Source organism: Ixodes scapularis, unplaced genomic scaffold (assembly GCF_016920785.2).
Source record: "Ixodes scapularis isolate PalLabHiFi unplaced genomic scaffold, ASM1692078v2 PGA_scaffold2__306_contigs__length_199485367, whole genome shotgun sequence".
In the NCBI taxonomy this organism is placed as follows: domain Eukaryota; kingdom Metazoa; phylum Arthropoda; class Arachnida; order Ixodida; family Ixodidae; genus Ixodes; species Ixodes scapularis.
Window position 1 is genome coordinate 119,986,650 of NW_024609857.1, and position 22,839 is coordinate 120,009,488.

Below are 22,839 nucleotides of genomic sequence, written 5' to 3' on the forward strand. Positions count from 1 at the left end.
TAGAAGGATGAAGGTGAGTAAGCATCCGGTAGGTCATACCATCAGGTCCAGGAGCTGAAGCCTTAGTTGAACGAAAGACCATTTCGAGGTCGTGCTGCGTGAGGGTTTGGTTGCAAGCCTCACGAACAATTCCATGAGGCCTTCACGGCATGCGCTTTCGCTCGCTTTTTGTATCGAAGAAATGCTGAGGAAGCGTTTTCGTAACTTGATGCACGAGCAAAATGCTGACCAAGAAGATTGGCTTGACCCTCTAGGCTCTCTGGACAGACCCCATTGTGGGAAAGAAGCGGGACTGAGAAAGCATGGTATCGCCTCTCAATCCGATGAACTTTATCCCAGACTTCTTTTAGTGTTGCAGTACTATTAATTGAAGAGGCGTACCCCTGGAAATTTTCTCGCTTAGGCTGGCGGGGAATGTATCTTGCCGGAGTTTTCATTTGTTTAAACGCGAGGTGATTGCTCTGCGTGGGGTAACGCCGAAATCTACCCCACGCTCTGTTTTGTTTTTTCCTCGACTCAGTACACTCTTCACTCCACCACGGCTTGGGTCCCCGAGGGAGATTCATTGAAGTGATAGGAATAGCAAGAGATGCTGCATAAAGAATATGTATACTTAACAGGTGTGTAACTTGATCCACCGAAAGTTCATCAGAGGATGTACATGCAAGCTGCGTCGCCTCGGTAAAAACAGACCAATCTGCTTTCTCGCACTTCCAACGGGCAGTCTGCATCGGCACAGACTTAGGGGAAGGTTGTTTTTCAAGAAAATCGGAAAGTGATCGCTTCCATGTGGGTTAGTATCTGCGACCCATGTAAAAGAAGTAAAAATGGAAGCGCTACCGATGGAAAGATCAGTACACGAGGATGATAATGAGGATGGGCTAAAATAGGTTTGTACTCCCGTGTTAAAAAGGCAAAGTGAATCCGACGTTAACGTGGACACTCCCCCATAGACAATTGTGGGCATTAAAATCTCCAAGTAAAGAGAGGGCTCCGGGAGTTGGAGTATAAGATTATTAAAATCACTTAAGGTAAGAGCAAAAGGAGGTATGTACAAGGAACACACAGTGACCACTTTGTTGAGGAGGAGGCGTACCGCCACTGCCTTTAGTCCAGTAGCTAAGTCGATCGCACAGCAGGGAATGTGCTTGGAAGCAATCACTGCAACCCCTTCTGCTGAAACAGATGCATCATCTCTACCTTTTCTAAAAATGGAATACCGCTTAAGAAAATATGTTTGACTTGCATTGAGATGAGTTTCCTGCAGACATAGAGCTTGTGGCTGATGTTCCTCCAAGAGGAACTCCGCATCCTCAAAGTTCATCAAAAGACCACGACAGTTCCACTGAATGATTGCAGTCATTCTTTATGGAAGTGCCCCTGTCGCGGAGTTGAGTGACACGCAGACGCAACGGATTCCAGTCGGCAAGTGAAGTGCTTTATTCGAGCCGCCGATTATATAGCCTCGCAACGGAGGAGCGACAGAGTGAGGGGGCGCCACTTGCGACCTCTACATCTCCCCTTCAGGGAAAAAGACACAAACTTGTCGTCTTTATAAATTAAGTCTCTCGGGCGTCTTGATGCGTCGCCCGAAGCGAGAAACTCTGCCCGGTTGCTGAGGGCACACTGGTGACTGCGGCGTGGGCACCGACGCTGTGCCCAGCACTGGGGATTCCGCCAGAGACCGCGGAGACGCAGTGGAGCGTTGTAGGGGTTGCGGAGGCGGCGAAGCAGCATGAGGCACTGGAGGTAGAGTCGATGCAGCTGGAGTGTCGGAGACCGGCGAACCAGCAGACTCCACTGCAGGCTGAGATGGTGTAAATGGAACCAGATGACGACGGTTCCGCTCAAGTATGCCTGTGGGCGTCTGCACAACGTACGAGCGAGGTCGTCTTGCTGGCCCCAAGACACGCGCAGCTCCAGGTACATCTGCAAGCCAAACATCTTCGCCCGGAGACAGCGGACGAAGTGGACGAGCGGCGTGGCGCCTGTTGTAGTCCTGTGCCTGTCGGCGTCGTGCACACGAGTCTCGCTGGTGGAAGAGAGTCCTTGGAGGCATTCGAGGGATCAGGGCCTCCTCAAGCTTCGGCACCGTGGTCTGCAATCTTCTCCCCATCAAGAGTTGCGCTGGGCTCCATCCACTTACTCCCGGGGTGTCGCGATAGACGAGCAGGGCCAGGTAGGGATCCTTCGTCTTGGCCAGCAGGTCCTTCACTGTCCGCACCATGCGTTCAGCCTCTCCGTTGGCCTGCGGGTACCGGGGGCTGCTGGTTACGTGATGGAAGCCGTAACAAGCAGCGAAGGAGGCGAAGTCCCTTGAGGAGAACTGTGGCCCATTGTCGGAGACGACCACTGTGGGAATGCCAAAGCGGGCAAAAATGCTCTTCATTGCTGCAATAACAGCCGAGGAAGATGTCGATGATAGGGTAATCACCTCCGGGTAGCGCGAATAGTAATCTACCGTGAGGAGGTAGTGACGTCCACCTACTTCAAACAAATCAGCCCCCACCCGAAACCAGGGCCTGCTCGGAGTCTGGGAACCCATGAGTGGCTCGTGGCGCTGTACCCGAGTCTGAGCGCAGGTCTCACAGCCGGCCACCAGCTGTTCCAGTTCAGAGTTCAGTGTCGGCCACCACACGGACTCGCGCGCCCGTGCCTTGCAACGGCCAATCCCCTGGTGGCCCTCGTGCAGTCTGGTCAGCATGTCACGTCGGAGCACCGCAGGAACCAGGATCCGGTTGTTGTAGAGCAGCAGCCCCTCACAGACTGTGATGTTGCTCCTCGTGCTCCAGAAGCAACGTAGATGGGCAGGAACTTGCGACGCTCGCCGCGGCCACCCACGTTCGCAGAGACGAGCCAGATCCATGCAGGTTCCGTCTTCCTCCTGGTGTTTGCGCAGTTGCTCAAGACCCGGAGCAGTAAGGTCTTGCCACCCCTTCACGATGTTGTTTACGAAGCGCTCTACATCGAGGGAGTCGACTTCCAGACTGGCAACCTGCGTAGTAGCTGGAGCCCGGGAGAGGGTATCGGCGGTGGCGATAAGCTTCCCAGGGACGTAGAGCACCCGGAACTGGAAGCGAAGGAGCCTCATCCGCAGCCGTTGAATTCTTGGAGGGACGAGGTCTAACTCGACGTTGCCCAGAAGTGTGACGAGAGGCCTGTGATCAGTCTGGACGTCGAACTGGATACCCCGCACGAACTGTTCGAATCGTTCAACTGCCCATGCCACGGCGAGTGCCTCCTTTTCGGTTTGGCTGTATCTGGACTCCGTCGGAGTTAGTGAACGACTTGCAAATGCCACTGCACGATGCTCTCCGGAAGGTTGCTGCTGCAGGAGAACTGCTCCGAGGCCGTAGGAGCTGGCGTCGGCGGACACAGTCGTGGGGTAGGTAGGGTCGTACCGGGCCATGCAGGCGGTTGAGCTGAGCAGCCCTTTCAGTTTCTGGAACGCTTGCTGCTGTGCAGGACCCCAAACCCATGTACTGGACTTCTGAAGAAGAGCCCGAAGGGGTGCTGTCGTGTCCGACAAGTGGGGAAGAAAACGTCCCAAGTGATTGGCCATCCCCAGCAGTCGTCGCACTCCACTGACGTCCGAGGGAGCCTCGAGATCTGCGAGCGCTTTGATCTTCTCCGGATCAGGACTGATGCCTCTGTCGCTGACCATGACGCCCAGGAACTTGACTTCACGCGCCGAAAAGACGCACTTGGAGCGGTTGAGCTTGACCCCGGCTGCCTGGAGACGCTGCAAGACGTTGTTCAGGCGACGGTCGTGCTCAGCCTGAGTGCTGCCGAAGACCAATATGTCGTCGATCATGTTTACCACACCCTCGAGGCCTTCCAGGACACGGCTCATCTGTCGCTGGAAGTATTCCGGCGCCGAGCAGATGCCGAAGGGGAGGCGTCGGAAGCAGAACCGCCCGAAAGGGGTGATGAACGTAGTCAGTTCTTGGCAGCTTTCTGCAAGCTTCACCTGATGAAAGCTCGCCGTTGCGTCGAGTTTGGAGAAGACCTGGGCTTGTCCAAGTTGTCCCAGGGTGTGCTCGACGGAGGGGAGGATGTGTCGCTCTCGTAGGACGACCTGGTTGAGGCGGGTCAGGTCGACGCAAATTCGGTAGTCGCCAGACTGCTTCGGAACGACGACGATGCCGGAGCACCACTCTGTGGGGCCGTCAACGCGGCGAATGACCCCGTCGGCTTCAAGCTTCGCAAGTTCGCGCCGGACAGCGTCATGGAGTGGAAGGGGAACCCTTCTCGGCGTGCTCAACGAAAAGGGTCGTGTCCCGGGTTGGAGACGGATGACGTACTCCTCTCGCAGTTCGCCCAACCCGTCGAAGATGTCTCGGGAAAGAGGCGTGCGCTGCTGTGGCCCTTCAGAGCTTGTGACAGCATCTGCGAACCGGACGACGCCCAGGGCCTGGATTGCGGGGAACCCAAGTAATGGCGTGGTCGATGCTGGCAGCACGTATATACGCTGGACCGTGGTCGTTCCCTTCCACGTGAGAGTGGCGTCGAAAGTGCCCAAAACGGTCAACACGTGGTTTCCTGGTCCCGTGAGCTGGCCTTCTACCGGTTGAAGTTGTGGAGGGAGGCCTGGAAAAGTCTCGGGTACGGCTGTGACTTCGGCGCCGGTGTCGATCTTGAAGTTCACGGAGTGACCGTCGACGGAGACTTGCGTGAACTTGGCTAAGGGGCGCGGCGTCACCGCGTGCAGCTGAAGAGAGCCAAGTCGGTCCCGCTGTTCGCAAACGGCTGCGTAATGACCTTTCCGCTTGCAGCGGCTGCATATGGCGTCCCGTGCCGGGCAGTTCGCACGGGGGTGAGCGGTGCGGCCGCAGTAACGGCAGGGGCTGTCGCCGTCGTGCTTGTCGCGGGCCGCGTGCTTGCCAGTGCGTGTGTTCTTGCGCTGTAGGTTTTTCCCGGAGCGTTGTCGACCCTCGGAGTCGTGCTTGCGTGTCTCGGCGACCACGTGGCCGGGAACAGACTCTGCGAAGAGCGTGTCACGTGCACGTCCGGCGTCCTCGTGGACACGAGCCTGGAGGCGGGCTTCGTCCAGCGATAGCTTGGGACTTCGGCAGAGTTTGTCGACGAGCGCCTTGTCGCGAAGCCCCACGACGAAGCGGTCCCTTACGAGTCGGTCTTCAACTGCGGTCGACGCATAACCACATTTCTTGACGAGCGACCGGAGCCCCGTGAAAAATGCGTCCACGCTTTCGCCGGGTTCTTGGATGCGACGATGAAACACGACGCTTGCGTATACCTCGTTGGTAGGATGCACGAAGTGGCGTGTGAAGGCTTCTTTGACGGCGTCGAAGGACAGTAGCGCTTCCGAAGACAGGCCGAATGTCTCAAGTACGCGCCGAGCCTCGTGGGAGCCCATGAGGTAGAGAAGAGTCCGTACCTGGACCTCGTCGGCGGCGTGGTGTAGTCCCGAAGCGAAGCGGAAGTCTTCGAAGACTGTAATCCATTGTTCCCAAGTGCTGGGGTTCGCGAAGTCGAACGGAGGCGGCGACGGGAGGGACGTGTGGGGACTGTCGAGCGGCTGTCCGCTAAGCCTTGTCTCCTGCTGCGTAGCTGGCGTAGCCATGCCGGCCGTGTCGAGCGAGCGAGCCGAGGCGAGGCGAGCGAGCGGGCGGGCGAGCGAGCGTTACGCCGCTGCTGTCGTGACCGCTTCTGACACCATGTCGCGGAGTTGAGTGACACGCAGACGCAACGGATTCCAGTCGGCAAGTGAAGTGCTTTATTCGAGCCGCCGATTATATAGCCTCGCAACGGAGGAGCGACAGAGTGAGGGGGCGCCACTTGCGACCTCTACACCCCTATTAAAGAAAGGACTAAGGGAGAAAAAAAGGGGAAAGGGTTGGCGTAATCATTTTGGAGGAACTACTGTTTTTTTTCCATTTCTGTTTTTGATTTGCTGTCTGCCAATCCATTTCATCTAGGTCAGTTTCTGGAGCAGAAAGGGTGATAGCATCAGCTGTCACCTCTGCATCCTGAGCCTTCTTGGCAAGCTTGCAAGGAGCCTGAGAGCAATCAGACGACCGTGGGGGGAAATCCCGGCCTCTGCCTTGCCCTGCTAAGGGGGCGGTCGACGTACTAGGCCGACCCCCTGCCTTGTTTGTTTCGTCCACTGCACTTGAAACGTGCTGCTTCCTTGGCGAAGTCCTCCCCACAGATGCGGAGCGAGGGGCTCGCTCTCCTGCCTGAGGGGACGGTGCAGGAGGAAGGAACGATGGAGTCGCCTCCATCACCTCAGTGGCACCTGGGTCTTTTGTACCACAGGGTGTGTCAGCTGCTTTTGCAGCTGAAAGTGAATGCCCAGGCAGATAAATCTTCAGCCTGGGTGTAGGGGACTGCAGCGGTTTCCTATTTTCTGGAAAAGACACCTGAGTCGCCACTGACGCCTTGGACGGTGCAGGTCCCCTGCTGCACACCGTCTCGGCAAAAGAGCCTCTCTGAAAAGCAGAGAGACGACGCTTCGCATCCTGATAACTAATGTTCTCCTTCACTTTGGGTGCAAGAATTTTTTTGTTCTTTCTTGAATTGGGCACAAGCCCTTGAATATCCAGGGTGGTCACCATAACAGTTGTGACACTTGTAGTCTGCTCTGCAAGCATCAGCAGGGTGGTCTTTGCCAATGCGTCTGGCACAGGTATCACGACCATGGCAAGCGCGCAAGCTATCGCTAGCAACGGAAGCAGCGGAGAAGATTTGGGATGTATGTTTGCACTCTGCAATTGATGTAGCCTGCTTTCACTGAAGGTGGCAGCATACTTCTTTTGAAGGTTAGCATTATGTGTCTAATGGGTCGTTCCTCAGCATCCCGTCGGATTTTAATTCGTTTGGCGGCGACGACACCTTGAGCCTGCAGGCCCTCCACGATTTCTTCTTCGGAGCTGTCCGCCAGATTATCTTCCGATATCACACCGCGTATGGTGTTGAGTGTGTGGTGAGGGGAAACGGTCACCTTGAGGTCATGGATAGCTTGAATATACAACAGAGCTGTGGCCTGGAGTTTTTGTAGTACCTCCACAAGGTCACCTGAAAATAGCTTCTTAGCTTCATATTTCGTTTCTTGTGTGCTTTGGAGAACCTTAGCAACAATGAAGGGAGACACCTTGGACAGTGGTTTTGCGGTGTCCTCGGAGTGCAGTACGAAAAATTTGGTAAAATAGTCGTTAGAATTGCAGTTGTCTTTGTTCAGGAACGTCGGAAGGGCTTCGGTGCGGACTCTTTTAGGAGGCCGATCAGGTTGTTTTAGCTTGGAACCCATAATAGGGGAAAGGTGTTCAGAAACTGTGGTGCAGCGCCCACCACCGAGCCCAACAAGGGGGTAGGTAGCACCCCATAACAAATATGGCTTTGCTGGGTATGCTACACTACCAGTGCTACTTAGTAACTATTACCAAGAGTGGGTCTGGATAAGGAAATCTGTTACCACCCAAGGTTAGCCCATGCCGCCAAAGGAGGTGAAATAGGAGTATGAGAAGTGAGAGAAAAAAGGAAAAATAAAAGCGAAAGATCAATGGGGATAGGACTGACTGAATCATCCTGGTCGGGCCAAGCCAGGACACCCGTCTACAGGTAGCGGAGGCCGAAGTGGTGTTTTGCCTCACCCGGGGGGCCCCGAAGGGTCCAAACCTACCCCGGGTTCGGCTCAACCACCAGGATGCCCTTTTCCCCGGACACGGGAAAGCCACTCATAGCCAGACGTGGGCGGGCGAACCCGCATGGCTCGGGGTCCGTGAAGACGCCACTCTCCAAACACCTGCTTTCACATGGTGCCCCCTGCGGGGGATGTCAGAAGCGTGGTCGCGTGGTGTCACGGACGACGCATTAGTCGTTGCCAATCTCGGAATGCGTTCTGCCAGACCTAGTTTGGCGTGTGTTGCGCCCTGCGTGGCTGCTGCGGATTTCTGTTTCTGCAGTAAATGCGAAGAGTCCTACCTGTATATGTATATCGGCAACAAGCGATTTCTTCAAAGAAGCCCAGAATTTTTTCTGATGCGTTTAGTGTTAGGTTCTACAAATGACAGCTTGTGCTACATCTTGTTGAATCTTCACGGTCACCTTCCTTCTCGTTTTTGTGTTTGAGTGCTGCTTCTGCCGTGGCCGTGTTGACATTAATCTCGGATTACACCTTTCAAGTCCCGTCTCGTCAACGTAAGTGCGCTGCAACCTGCTTCGCCACAATTAATCGTTTTTTTAAAGGTACCTTCCAGATTACCTCTAGAATTAGGCCGTGTCTATCTCCTGGCAGCCGGGAGAATAATTTCACCGAAATTCTAAAAGCATGTCACAACTGCAGGTAGAATACTGATTTTATTATTCTCTCTGCGTTTCGTGATAACGCGTTGCGCGGCCACCTTCTCATGGACACACGTTTCGTCGACATTAACGTTTCGTCGACATTCGTTAAGCGAATGTCGATAATCCTGCTATATGGGAATTAACACACAAAACCAAGTTCTTTTGACCGTTTGACGATTTCCTTTTCCAAAGTCTAACAGGTCGTAGGGCATCTAGAAAAGAGAACTTCGTCCGATTTGCCCTCTCTCCGATCATTCACAGTGCTACATGCGACGAGCGGCGCCATGTTTTCCGAGGGAGGATAAAAATCCATAAGGTTACACCACTCCGGACTCCGATTTTTGGTATTTCAAAAGGAAGGGCATTAGTGCGTTCGCAATCGCATTAAAAACTTGTTTTACGATTGCCGTTATTAAATCTTATAAAAATGTCGCCTACAAAGCTTCTAATTTTCATGACTTTTGACGTCACAAATCGAAAGAAGCGAGGAGGTGAGGTGTGGGAGAGTCAAATTTAAAGTCAAATTTGGGAGTTTTTACGTGCCAAACCAACGACGGGCATCTGCACGCCCCAGCGGAGGACTGAGGATTAATTTGGACCACCTGGGGATCTTTTGACGTGCAACCGCAAGCTCGGTTACAGGGCGTCTTTTCCGCAATAAGCCTCCGTCAGATTGCGGGCCGGGATTCGAACCCGCCACATGGGGAGAGATTCGGGAGAGAAAAACGCTAAAAATAAAAAGGCGCGCGCGCGCGTGGGAAATGTTTTTTTTTTTTTTTTTTTTTTTTTTTGCGTGTCTATGATTGCAATTTGCATCGTTTTAGACAAAAAAAGAAAAAAAAAGAAATAAGACCTTTGGGGTGTCAGTGCCCCTTCAATTCTCGAAAAGTAATTAACGTACCTGTTACACACAATTTTTTACACAGTCCTTATTGTTTATCTTCGTTTTTGTTTTATTGCACTTTGAATACTTCTGTAAAAGCTTAAGAGTTCAGGTATGCAAAGCATAAAGGCTATGCGTAAAGCAAGTCGTCGCGGTGACGTGAGGACGACGCCGAGTTCTGATTGGTTTTAATGGAAGGATAGCTGGTAGCCTCCAATGCTGAATGTCTCATAGTCTACCCAGTATTTTTTTGTTTTTTGTTACTACGTGTTGTGACATCATCCCAACTCCTCCTGTGCAAGATGGAGACGAACTTGCGCTTCCCCGCTTTGAAATTGAGTGTGTCAGCGTTCGGCGAGGAACTCGGATCCAATCACGCACCTCGTACAGAAGAAATGGCGACCGCCAATGTTCCTCGATGGACTTTTGAAAAAGGAATAATAAATGTGGAGCGTGCAATCGGCATTTGCTCGGTCCGCGCTCGACGCTCTATCCAGGCTTCATCCTAGACTCGGACGCTAGAGGGCTAAATAAGAGCTGGCTGTAGACATGCTATGCGTTTAAAAAAAGACGGTCACTAATGCCTTTCTTCATGCGCGGTTGCCGAAAGACGCACAGATGGAAACTCACATCTCCGACGAAGTGTATGCAGCACATCAGGAGCGATGCCAGAACAGGGGGCACCCCGGCCAGCAGGAATGCCAGGGAATAGTTGCCAATGCTGTCGTACAGCATCCCTGAAAATCCCCGTGAGGCAAAACGGCATACTTGGGTACTGATAGGATATGAGGTGAGCATCGTCCCGGCGTGCGGTCGTGTACCACTACTGCGTAGTGCAGGCTAGCGGTTGTACTGCACTGAATAAATTTTTCATCTACAGCGAGTGACTCGTCGCAACTTTGAAATGGCTGACCAACTACACGCTGTATAAATATCCACACAACCCCAATTAATATTATTATAAGATATGAGCATATAGTCGGTCCTTTAATGAGATCGTGAAATTAGTCGCTCTCGTAATCGCAAACTGTGGCCTGTCTGGCTGGTATAGCACAAATGAAATAATCCTGTTATGACAAACTCATTGAAAAAAAATTTGGAGCAACGCGCACAAACACACACACAGCGCGAATAGAAACACTATTTTACAACAATCGCCTGTACTGGCTAGGTTCCGTAGCAGATCCCGTGTTTCTTCGCTACATTTTGCGGACAATGTGACATCACTGTCACCTGACCATGTCACATGACGTAACAATGTTCATATTACATTTAATGGAGAAATTTATCTGTTAAAATTAAATAGAGAAGTTTATCGCCACATTCGGCGGGAAAATTCATTCGCTATATTTAGTGGAGACATTTCTCTTAAATTTAGTAAGAAATGTCTATCGGCAGATTTAGCGGGAACATTTCTCCTCTAAAATTAGTCTGGATATTTTTCCGCTAAATTTAGCGTAAATTTAATGTCACGTGACATCGCAGTGTCACGTCGTCACGCAACCTCACAATAGAGAGTTCTAGGATAGCATAAAGACCCTTGCGTCGCACTGCGTACAACGCACGCAAGCTGTCGATGTAATGTTACGGAGCGCGTTGGACACATACTTTTAGTATAGCGGAAGGCAAAAGCATAGGATGGATGAATGGATGGATGAATCCAGCTGAGCCCTTTGGACCGGGCGGTAGCTCACGCCGCCAAGCCATTTTGTTTTACCATTTGAGATCAGAATATTTAAATGTGAAAACTATATTCACTCCGCACTAAAAAGAAGGTGAGGCTATAAAACTCCCCTGCCATTAGTTAACAAGAAAATACCTAGTTTTTTCTCGCTTTCTGCCACCATTCACTTAATCTTTGCTTGGTAATCTCTACTCTCTTGAAATCCACTTTTCCCTCTAAACCCACTGACTTTATTAAATCTATGTTGTCTTCGGTAGGCATAGGGTGAAGCCCTTTACAGTAGTAGAGTATGAAGTGCTCAGCCGTCTCGTCCTCCTCTCCACAAGCAGCGCACACTGTATCCATTTCCTGGTACTTCGCTTTGTATGTTCTGGTTCGCAAAACCCCTGTCCTTGCCTCAAACAAAACAAAACCCCTGTCCTTGCCCTAGAATTGTCATAAATGCTTTCTTTGGAAATAACTGTTTTGTTTAATCCGTAGCTTTCCAGAGCCGTCTTTGTCTGCATTCCCTCTAGCCACCGATCTCTTTCTGTGGCCTTAACTTTCTTCTTAACTAAACCTGTTCTTCCGTAGCTCCACTATAGCCTGAAAACTTTCCTCTTAATTTCCTAGTGCACTGTCTCCACTTTATGTCTATACTTCTCATGTATAAATAGCTAAAAATTTTTCGTGCCCATTGCTCCGCATCCATTTGCCTCAACCGATCCTCAAATTCTATCTTGCTCACAGCTTCCCTGCCCCCAAATGACGCCCATCCCATGTCTCTTTGTACTCCCTGGTTTGGCGTTTTGAAATGTGCCGCCAAAGCCAGCCTACCTACTCCGTGCTGTTTTGTTTCTAGTCTTGCATGCACATCGGATTTCATGCATGGCACCGCGTTTCCAAAAGTCAAGCCAGGCTCCATGACCCCTTTCCAAATCTCTCTCACCACTTCATACCTGTTGTAATTCCAAAGTGCCCTTTTTTCATTACAGCTGCATTTCTGTTTCCCTTACCTATTATATACTTTTCATGCTCACTAAGCTATTCTGCACCATCACATATCCATACTCCTAGATACTTGTATTTACTAGCTCTCTCAACTGTAATATTCTGTAGCTTCAGCCTCTCAACTTCATCCTCGTTAAAAATCATGACTGCTGATTTTTCGCTACTGAATTCTAAACCTAATTCCTCTCCTTCCCTACCACAGATGCTCATTAATTCCTGCAACTCTGTCCTGTTGTTAGACATTACTACGATATCCGCATACATCAATCCCGGTAAGGATTGTTGAATGTTTTGGCCTAGCTTACTGTAAGAAAGGTCGAATCCTCTTCTCCAGTCTATCCTCCAATCCTCTCAGATACAACATAAACAGCAAAGGCGATAACGGGCACCCCTGCCTAAGGCCTCGTCTTATCTCTATTTTCCCTGTCGCCTTTCCTTCCCATGTTATAATCACCTTGTTATCCTTGTAAATGTTCCTTAATAGTGCTGTTAGTCCTTCATCTAGTTTTAAGCTCTCCATTATGTCCCACAGGTTCCTTTGGTTCACATTGTCATAGGCACCCTTGATATCCAGAAATGCCAGCCAGAGCTGTCTGTTTTTTTTTTGCGCTATTTCTATACACTGTGTTAGAGAAAATAAATTGTCCTCCAACCTTCTTTGTTTCCAAAACCCGTTCTGTAACTCACCCGGTATGCCCTCGCAGTCTACCCATTCCTCCAGTCTGTTCTTTACAATCTGCATTACCAACCTGTAAATAACTGGTGTCACGGTTATGGGACGATAACTCCTAATATCAGACTTATCTTCCTTTCCCTTATATATCATGCTCATCTTACTAAGCCTCCACTCATCTGGAATATTTCCTTTTGTTATCATAGTGCTCACTACCTCTCTTAGTTTTGCCTTAGATTTAGGACCCAAATTCTTCACCAGCTTGATTGGGATACCATCTGTGTCTGTCGAGGAGCCACTAGGGACTCTTCGTTCCGCCTTTTCAAGTTCTCTTTGTCCAAAATCCACGATGTCACAAGCTGTACTGCTATTTCCTTCGGTTCTCCTATCTTCCACATGTACCCGTACCCGAACTTTCTCCTCCATCACTGCTCCTACATGTCGTATCGCATCATCTCTCTCATTGATCTCCCTGATGCGAGAGTATGAACCTCTGTCTAGCTTGCGTCGTTTCACCGAATGAGTTCAAGTGCACCCAAAACTTCTTGGTTGCGTTTCTATCTTTCTTGCTTACATTACTATTCCATTCCTCCCCCTTTCTCAGAATTTTCGCATTGATCAAACTGGATGCCTCTCGGCGACATGTTATGAAAGAGTCCCATTTTCTTTTTACTTCCGTTTCTGACTCCCCTCTATGCTTGGAATGCCTGTGTTCTCTAAAGGCTTCCTGAAGTTTTTGTATCGCTTGCTTCACTTCTTTGTCCCACCAGCTCACGTAAAGACTTGCAGTGCCATCTGGATATGTTCCGGCGAACTGCCTCAAACCATTCAATGGGGGTATTCGGTCAAACCAATTTAACACCGCGAATCTCCTCGCTTTGCTACGAAGTGCGTGAAACCCTTTCCAGTTGCTTGTTGTGAACGAATCTTGTCTTTTTTTTTACGACTTTGTGACCAGCAGTCCGATCTATGGTCCGCTCTAGTGTGTTGTGGAATCCCTTCTATCTTATGTTGGCCTCATCATTTGCTTGGAAGTATGCAAGCAGTAGGTCGCACCGCTCGCGTACCGACCGCACGGTAAGCACCTTTTTGGTTTCAACGGCGTCACCAACGTTTTTGGCTATCGACACCCATCTTTGTGGGCGCTTGAAAAGGTTCGGCGCGTTGATTTCTTTGAGGCGGTTGTGGGTCGCCTGTCAATACCGCCCGATCAGGCCGAGTTCCACTTGGCCACTCGGCACCGGCTCTTTTGTCTGTCTCCAGCTCCGAACTCCGCGTGTCCTCGCCCGCCACGAGCCTCGCACTTTTTCCCTCCTTCTTCTTTCTCTTTCTTCCGCAAGGTTGAGGTCATCTTCAACGGTTAAGCGAACCCGTACAACGCGCGTAGCACTTCCTGTGGTTTGCCTCACCGCCGCCATTTTTCAAAGTGGAGTAGTCTCACGCTCTCCCGTGCGCGACGAAAGCAACGAGAATGGCACGCAGGGGACCGCTACGTACGTTCGCAAAAATCGATAGCGAGCGTACGTACGGATAGCTAGCTGCAGTGCGTACGTATGGCTCATGCGCAGTGTGGAGGACGAAGCGATAACGCTAACGTAGGGGGCTTGCGTTTGCTCCTATACGTAATACTAAACCTCTCTAATAGGGAGTTTTCGTAGACCGTGCTGCCCCCTCCGCTAAGCGTTCCGCAATGAAGAAGTTGCTACTGCGCCTGCGCGCCGATAGCCTTGACTGTGGAGTGTCCGCTATCGTAGCGTGTTGCCGAGGGCCTTGCGGGACGACGAAAACGATCTACGAAAACTCCCTAATGTCTCATGAACGCCGTCCGCTAAAATAAACGGTACGCAGGTCTGCTAAATAAGAGGTTTCGTAGACCGCGTTTCCCCCTCCGCTAAGTCCTCCGCAACGAAGTTGCTACTGTGCCTGCGCGCCGATGGCCCTGACAGTAGAGTTCCGGGTATCGTAGCGGGTTGCGGAGAGCGTTGCGGCATGGCGGAAACCGTCTACGAAAACTCCCTAATAATGGCAATGTAACAGTGTGCTACCATGTTGGCTATACAATAAAAGTGGTCCCGAAGTGCAACAAATGACGTCACAAAAGCCGGAGTGTCATTCTGTCGGATGTCGCGATCGTGGCGATTTCGAAATGCTGGCGAAAAGCACGATCGAACGTGAGTGCCGCTGCCGTTGCGGCTTCTCAACCGCTGGCTGCCGTACCTTTCGTGGATTGTCAAGCTCGAGAGCGACCTGCAGCAGAACAGGTGTTTGCCACATGCACAACTGCTTCTGTGGCGCCTCCAGGATCGCGGCCAGCAACAGCGTGGGACTTCTATGATGTCATCAGGCGGAAATCGAGGGACCACTTTTTTGGACGTGGTAAACACACCAATCGGAGGAGACGCGTTCCAGGCACCATAGCATCTGGGCTTTCAGACCGGAACCGGGAATTGTTTTTTGTTTTACCAATTGAAAAAAAAAAAAAAAAAACAATGAGAAAAACAACAACAATGAGTTACAAACCAAAAAGAGTCGGGGAAGTACTTGCCTTATTTATCCCAAATACAAAAAGATCCTTACAAATTAATTTTATTATTTCCTTTATATACCTTATTATATGACTCGTTTTGGTAATATTACAAGTACCCGTTTCTTGTGCGCCGAATTGAGATGACCCATTCATAAGTGTTAAACAAAATGGCTTATTTTCGAGAGTGGCAACCAACGTTACTGAAACACTCAGTTGGGAAAACTCACTCTTGAAACTCGCGTCCACCCAGACCAAACTAAATTGATGGACCTTAAACTAAATACGATAACAGAGCCACCTTTTAGCGACTAGTCAAAACATGAAAGCATTCATATTGCTACTGCGAGTTACGGAAAGGGAAACAGCGCCGAAAGTACGGAGAACAAAGAACGAGGAACACTCTGACCGAGCGCTGACTGACTAGTTTATTAATGGAAACTACCTGCCGGCGTAAAAACACAGACAAACATACATCGGACCATCGCCTAAGACCAGGTGTCACAGCTCTCCAGGAACATGATTCAATTCCCCGCTAAATTTAGCGGGGATTTGAATTGATGTTGAGGTTACGTTACGTCAATTTTCCCGCTAAATCTGGCGGAGGAACTGAATTTGTTCACAGGTGACGTGACACGAAGTGACGTTACAGGTGTTAATTTTATTTTTATTAATTTATTTACAAATACTGCAGATCTCTATCAGGGATCGTAGCAGGGTGAAAAGTAACATAAAACGTGTAGCAAGAGGCATGGAATGAAGAACGAAGCGCCGGCGACACACGCGCTTCATGTCTAGAGCCCAGCGGACATGGCCTCGTCTCGTCCTTTCTAGATATTGCTACATGGTGTCAGAAGTGGCTGGGTGGTAGAACAGAGTTTCACCATGAACACGCCAAGCAGTTCACGAGAGTCTTCCGCTGGGACGAGCCAGGGAGAAGAGGCGGCAGCGGCATCTCGGTCAACGATGTACGCTCACACCATCACCCCACCGTCAACGTTCGATTTCCACAACCCAGGCGACTGGCCAAGGTGGTACAACAGATTCAACCGCTATCGAAAGGTCTCCAAGCTCGTCAACGCAGATGAGGGCGAACAGGTAGATGCTCTTGTATATTTCCTTGGAGATGACGCCGAAGACGTTCTCGAGGCATCGTCCCTCTCGGACGACGAAAAACAAAACTTTGAGAAAGTGTCGGACTTGTTTCATAATCACTTCGTGGGATAGCGAAACGTCATCTACGAACGAGCGAAATTTCATCAAAGAAAGCAAGAGACTGGAGAGTCGGTGGAATCGTTTATAACCAGCCTACATCACCTGGTAAAACATTGTGACTACGGCGTTCTGAAGGACGAACTGGTTGAGATCGCTTCGTAATCGGACTGTCAGATGACTCCCTTTCTGAAAGCCTGCAGAGAGACCCCAACCTCACACTAGAAGCTGCAGTCACACGAGCTCGACAGAAAGAAGCCGTGCACAAGCAACAAGCCGTGGTCCGAGGGCACAGGCAAACAGAAAAAAAGGAGATGGTCGTCGATGTCTTTGGTAAAAGACAAGAAAAATGGAAGGCTCCGCGCAATTCAGAGTCAAGAAATGACACGAAAGCTCCTACCTGCGGAAAATGTGGCAAGTTGGCGCACACAAACTCCGAGTGTCCTGCAATCAGTTCCAAGTGACTAAACTGGGGCAAACGAGGACATTGGACAAAGGTATGCAGGACAAAGTCTTTACAGGAAGTAAACCTGGAGACAGATCAAGAAGAATGGCTGCTCGGAAGTGTTAAATCTTCTGCGGGCCATGCTTGGAGAGTCCCGCTCAAGGTCAATGACAAGGTCGTCCAGTTCAAGATTGATACAGGTGCCGACGTCAGTGCCATACCGGAGGATGCGGCATCGAGCTTCAAAAACCTCCAGCCTATTGCGGCCAAACTTTTCGGACCCGGAAGGCAGATGTTAAGTCATTGGGAAGTTCCGGGCCACGATTCAACATGGTCAACAGCTGATACATGAGGACATCTATGTTATCACGAACCTTGACGAACCGCTTCTGGGACGTGAAGCTAGCACAGAACTTGGACTTGTCAAATTCATGCATTCAGTCACCGACCACACTACTGCCGGTTATCACCAGAAATATCCAGAACTTTTCAGTGGTATTGGAATAATGAAGGAGGAATACAAGATCAAGCTAATTGATAATGCCACACCAATTTCAGTAAACACGTCCCGTCGTGTACCCTTGGCTCTGATATCAAAAGTTGAGGAGCACTTAAAAAAATGTTAAAGGACGGCCGGGATCATAAAGCGAGTAGAAGAACCCACCGCGTGGTGCTCTGGAATAATGGTGGTTCCTAAGTCGAATGGAGATGTCAGAATTTGTGTAGATCTGACACAGCTCAACAAGAACATTGAGCGCGAGAAACTGGTCTTGCTATCAGTGGAATAAACCTTGGGCCGTCTTTCAAATACATCTTTGTATTCAAAACTGGACGCCAAGGCAGGCGTCTGGCAAATCAAGCTGGCGGCGGAGTCACAGCTCTTGACAACTTTCATCACCCCATTTGGTCGGTTTTGCTTTCAAAGGCTTCCATTTGGGATTTCATCTGCACCTGAGCATTTCCAAAGGAAGATGAACCAAATCTTGGAGGGCGTTCCGGGGGTGCTGTGTCATATGGACGACATCCTGGTGACGGGGTCGACCGAGAAGGAACATGACTCCATGCTTGAAGAAGTTCTTTAAAGGCTGAAAACAGCAGGTGTCACATTAAATGAGAATTGTGAATTTAAGAAGACCTCTGTCAAATTCCTTGGCCACATAATCAGCAGCCAAGGACCTCTGCCGGATCCAGAACGGGTTGATGCAATCACTAAAATGCGTCCACCCGCCACAGTTCATGAGATAAGGCAATTCATCGGGATGGCCAACCAATTCGGTAGATTGATCCCACACATGTCGGAAAAACTAAAACCCCTACGAGACCTGCTGAAAAGGGACATAGAGTGGGCCTGGGATGTTCAGCAGCAGCGTGCTTGGGAAGCAATAAAGAAAGACATCCAAGACGCGGCAACCCTGGCTTTGTATGATCCAGGACAACACCTCATTGTTTCGGCAGACGCTTCGTCGTATGGCCTCGGAGCTGTGCTGCTACAACGGGATAAACAAGGACATGTGCGACCTGTAGCATTCGCGTCCAAAGGATTGAATGACACAGAGGTCAGGTACGCACAAATTGAAAAGGAGGTGTACGCCGTAACATGGGCGTGCGAGCGTTTTGAGAAGTTTCTCTTGGGAACTACGTTCCATGTCCAGACGGATCACCGTCCGCTGGTACCTCTCTTTGGATCAAAAGAGCTGAACCTTATTCCGGCGCGAATACAGCGGTTTAAACTTAGCCTCATGAGGTTTTCCTTCACGATCTGTCATGTTCCTGGTAAAGAGCTGTGTACGGCCGATGCTCTGTCCAGATCGCCGGTAGACTTGCCGGGAAGAACTATGGGAGAGTAACTGGAAGCGTACGTACAAGCCATCAGCGGTTCCTTGCCAGCTTCAACTGAGTACTTAGACAAGATTCGGACACTGCAACGGGAAGACCCGGTCGGAAGAAAACTGAGGGAGTATACCACCACTGGATGGCCCACAAAGGCCAAGGTTGCTCCTGAAATGGCACAGTTTTATTCCGAAAGAAACAACCTCACCATACAAGACGGGCTTTTAGTGAGGACGAACCGCCTTTTCATCCCTCAGCCGCTTCGCAAGGAGATGTTAGACAAACTTCATGAAGGACACTTGGGCATTAGCAAATGCCGCGAACGTTCGAAGATGTCCGTCTGGTGGCCAGCACTCAGCACACACCTGGAACATCTAGCCACGAACTGTTCCAGATGTATTCGGGAACGTGTCCCAAGGGTAGAGCCCATGATACCATCGAAACTTCCAGACCGCCCGTGGCAGCGCGTTGCGACAGATCTCTTTGAACTGAACAAACAACACTACCTCCTAGTAGTCGATTACTACTCGCGGTATGTAGAAGTATGCAAGTTGAGGCAGACAACATCAGAAGCGGTAATTGGCCACCTCAAAGCTATATTTTCCCGTCATGGTATACCTGAAGTACTCCGATCGGACAACGGTCCTCAATATTCGGGAAAATTATTCCAAGACTTTGTTGCGAAGTACCAGATAACCCATGTCACAAGCAGCCCGTATTACCCGCAGGGTAATGGAGAAGCTGAGAGGATGGTAAAGGTGGTCAAAGGCATTCTCAAAAAGTCTGATGACCCCAACCTTGGCCTTCTATCTTACCGGACAACGCCGGGAAGCTCTGGCTACAGTCCTGCAGAGCTGCTAATAGGCCGCCAATTAAGGAGAACGCTTCCAACTCTTCCATCAACGTTAATTCCGAAACTTCCCAATCACGAGGAATTTAGAAAAAAAGACAAGGAAGAAAAACAGAAACAAGTGAGAAACTATAATAGCCGACATGCAGTGTGTGAACGCTTGAACGAACCTCTTGATAGCACGGTCTGGGTGAGAAATGCGGCGACAACTGGTAAAGTCGTCGGAGAGAGGACCGAACCAAGGTCGTACGTCGTAGAGATCCCGAAAGGACTTCTGGTGAAAAACAAATGTCATCTCGCTCCGTTGCCGAAAGACACAAGTGAGCAGACATCTCACTCACTGGTCTCGGAGTCAAGAACTACGCTGCCAGACCCGGCTTCCAAGGGCGCCGAAGTACGAACAAGGTCCGGTCGGATTATCAAAAAGCCAAAGAGGTTCACAGAGTGACTTTTTTTAGTGCTTACGTGTATATATATGTATATATGTGTGTCCTCGCGTGTATGCCCCTTGTGTCCGCAATTTGTTGGTTGTAGCTTCTATAGGGGGAGGAGAGATGTAGCAAGAGGCATGGAATAAAGAAGAACGAAGCGCCGGCGACATACGCGCTTCATGTCTAGGGCCCAGCGGACATGGCCTCGTCTCGTCCTTTCTAGATATTGCTAGAAAACGAAGCAAAAAAGTACCAAACAGTTACTCATTGAAAACACAAAGCGGAAACAAATGCACTTACAGAGTCTTGGTTAATGATGGGAACTGAGACCAGACGACGACGACAACGCACACTCTTCTGGAGCCGAGTGCGCGAGCGGCGGTTCGGGATCCGCCATCATGAAGTAAAGACGTTTACTGTCCTGGCTCTTCAGTTCTTAGTAGAACATATCGCCACACCGGCGATTCGGTAGTACTTTACTACATTGGCGACGAGGAACACGGACACCCACGCTGGAAACGGTCCCCTGATCGGCGGGTCACCACCGGTCACCTCAGCAAGGATGGCGTACAACGTTCCGCCCTTCAACGAGGCTACAGACAGGTGGGACTCTTATTTCATTAGAGTCGAAGCCTACTTCGAGGGGAATAAGATCACGTCGGCGCCTCAGAAGCGTGCGCTTCTAGTCTCTGCGTTAGGAACCAAAGCTATTCGCGTGTTGTCGCCAAGTTGCGCGCCATTACAAGTATCCGAGCTGAGCTACGACGAAACTGTCAAGCACCTTGATAACTACTTCACGCCGAAGCCTAATGAGATAGCGGAGAGCTTCCGTTTCTTCAGCCGCCGACAAGGAGAAATTGAGACAGTTCACGATTTCCTGGTGGAGCTGCGGCGCATCGCGGATAAGTGCAACTTTGGGTCGATGCTCGACCGCATGCTACGGGACCGACTAGTTTGCGGGCCGCGTAACGAGGAGCTACAGCAGACTCTCTTGGCACGCCGGGACCTGACGCTGGAGTCGGCGGTGGACATGGCAGTTGCTGCAGAAGCAGCGACAAAAGATGCCACACAAATGGTGAAGCCAGAAGAAGAAATCCAGAAGATAACCGCGAGAGGGAGCAAGACCTCTCAAACCCGAAGTCCTGACAGGATCCAAGAGAAGGTGATAGCATCGGAGGCCTGCTACCGTTGCGGGAGAACTTCAGACCTCCCCAAGGACTGCAGGCTTCGGAAGAAGACTTGTTTTCGCTGTGGGAAGATTGGACATGTTGCCCAGCGCTGCACTTCACGCGAGACTACGTCGCGTGCAGGGGCCAACGCCTTTGCTGGAACAGAATCTGATGACGACTGTGGTATTGACAGCCTTTTTTCACGACCGCAGCGTAGAACACGTTGAACCTAATTGCGCCGGTCCGACGGTTGTTCACGTGGGGGGGTGTTGACCTACTCATGGAACTGGACACCGGCTCCCCGGTCTGCGTCATTCCGAAAATGAAGAAAACAAGGCAAGGTGGCCTCGGTTGCCAGAAACCACGTTAAGTCTGTCATGCTACCTCGGTAGGGTGCCAATCATCGGGAAATTGAGCTTGACGGTCAATTATGAAGGACGTCAAGTAAAAGCCGAGTTAACGATTTTGGGATGTAGCGGACCAAGTCTGGTTGGCCGCGACGTGATTCGAGCCTTCAGCCTTCTTCCAACTCAGCTGTTGTCCTTGAAGACTGAGCAACATGGAGACGTGGATCAGGTATTGGCAGAATACCATGAACTTTTTCAACGGGGTTTGGGTCTCATCAAAGGACCACAAGGACATTTGCACGTGGGCCCAGGAGCAACACCAAAGTTCTGGAAGGCCAGACCTGCTGCGTACGGGCTACGACAGAAGGTTACCGACGAGATCGACCGCCTGGTGGAGAACGGTATCCTCTCTCCTGTTACCCATTCTGAATGGGCAACCCCAGTCGTGCCGGTCGCAAAGAAAAACTACTGTATCAGGCTTTGCGGGGATTTTAAACTCACCTTGAACATGGCTTGTCCGACGGAGCAGTACCCGTTACCACTGATTGAGGACATTTTCGCATCACTGAATGGTGGTGACATTTTCAGTACGCTGGACCTTCGGGAAGCCTATAACCAAATTCCATTAGACGAGGAATCCAAGAAGTTGACGGTGATCAACACGCACAAGGGCCTATATTGCTACAACCGGCTACCTTTTGGTGTTGCATCGCCCCTTCAATCTTCCAGAGGAGAATGGAGACCTTGTTACAAGGCATTTCTGGAGTTCAAGTGTACCTGGATGATGTCCTGGTAGCGGAAAAGAACGGGGACAACGGTGAAAGGCTACGTCAGGTACTGCAAGTGCTTCGTGATAACGGAGTCAATCTGAACAAGGAGAAATGTTGCTTCCGGAATGCAGAAGTTATCTACCTCGGACACAGGATTGACACAAAAGGGCTGCATCCAACCGGCAAGAACCTGGAGGCCCTCCAGTATGCCCGAGCACCAACGAACGTCAGCGAGCTTAGCTCGTTCCTGGGCCTCATAACTTATTATAACCGGTTTGTGCAAAACATGGCAACATTGTTGTCCCCCTTGTACGCACTGTTGCAGAAGGGAGTAAAATGGCATTGGGGAAACGATGGAGACCGGGCGTTTCAACGAGCAAAAACGATCCTGAGTGAGTCCAACATGTTAGCTCACTATGACCCTACGAAGCCCTTGCTTCTTGAATCTGACGCTTCACCACATGGAATTGGCGCCCTCCTTTCCCACCGAAGCGAAGTGAAGCCTGTCGGTTTTCGTTCTCGGACACTGAAGAGCGCTGAGAAGAACTACTCCCAACTGGAACGGGAAGCCTTGGCATTGGTGTTCGCTGTCACGAAGTTTAAGGACTACTTGTTGGGTAGGGAGTTCACTCTGGTTACGGATCAGAAGCCCTTGGTAGGTCTCTTTCATTGTGACAAGGCTAGAATTCAACGGTTTGCCATCATCCTGGGTGGATGCAGCTAT

At 50.5% G+C, this 22,839-nt stretch overlaps 1 protein-coding gene across 1 annotated transcript in view; it reads right to left on the reverse strand.

Moving 5' to 3' along the window:
* Nucleotides 1-9,742: 9,742 nt before the first annotated feature.
* Nucleotides 9,743-22,839, reverse strand: part of LOC120835986 (monocarboxylate transporter 10-like) — a 47,126-nt gene continuing 34,029 nt past the window's right edge. Inside the window, exon 8 of the mRNA XM_040215683.3 lies at nucleotides 9,743-9,927. Coding sequence (XP_040071617.3) covers nucleotides 9,743-9,927 — 185 coding nt within the window. The remainder of the gene's footprint in view (nucleotides 9,928-22,839) is intronic.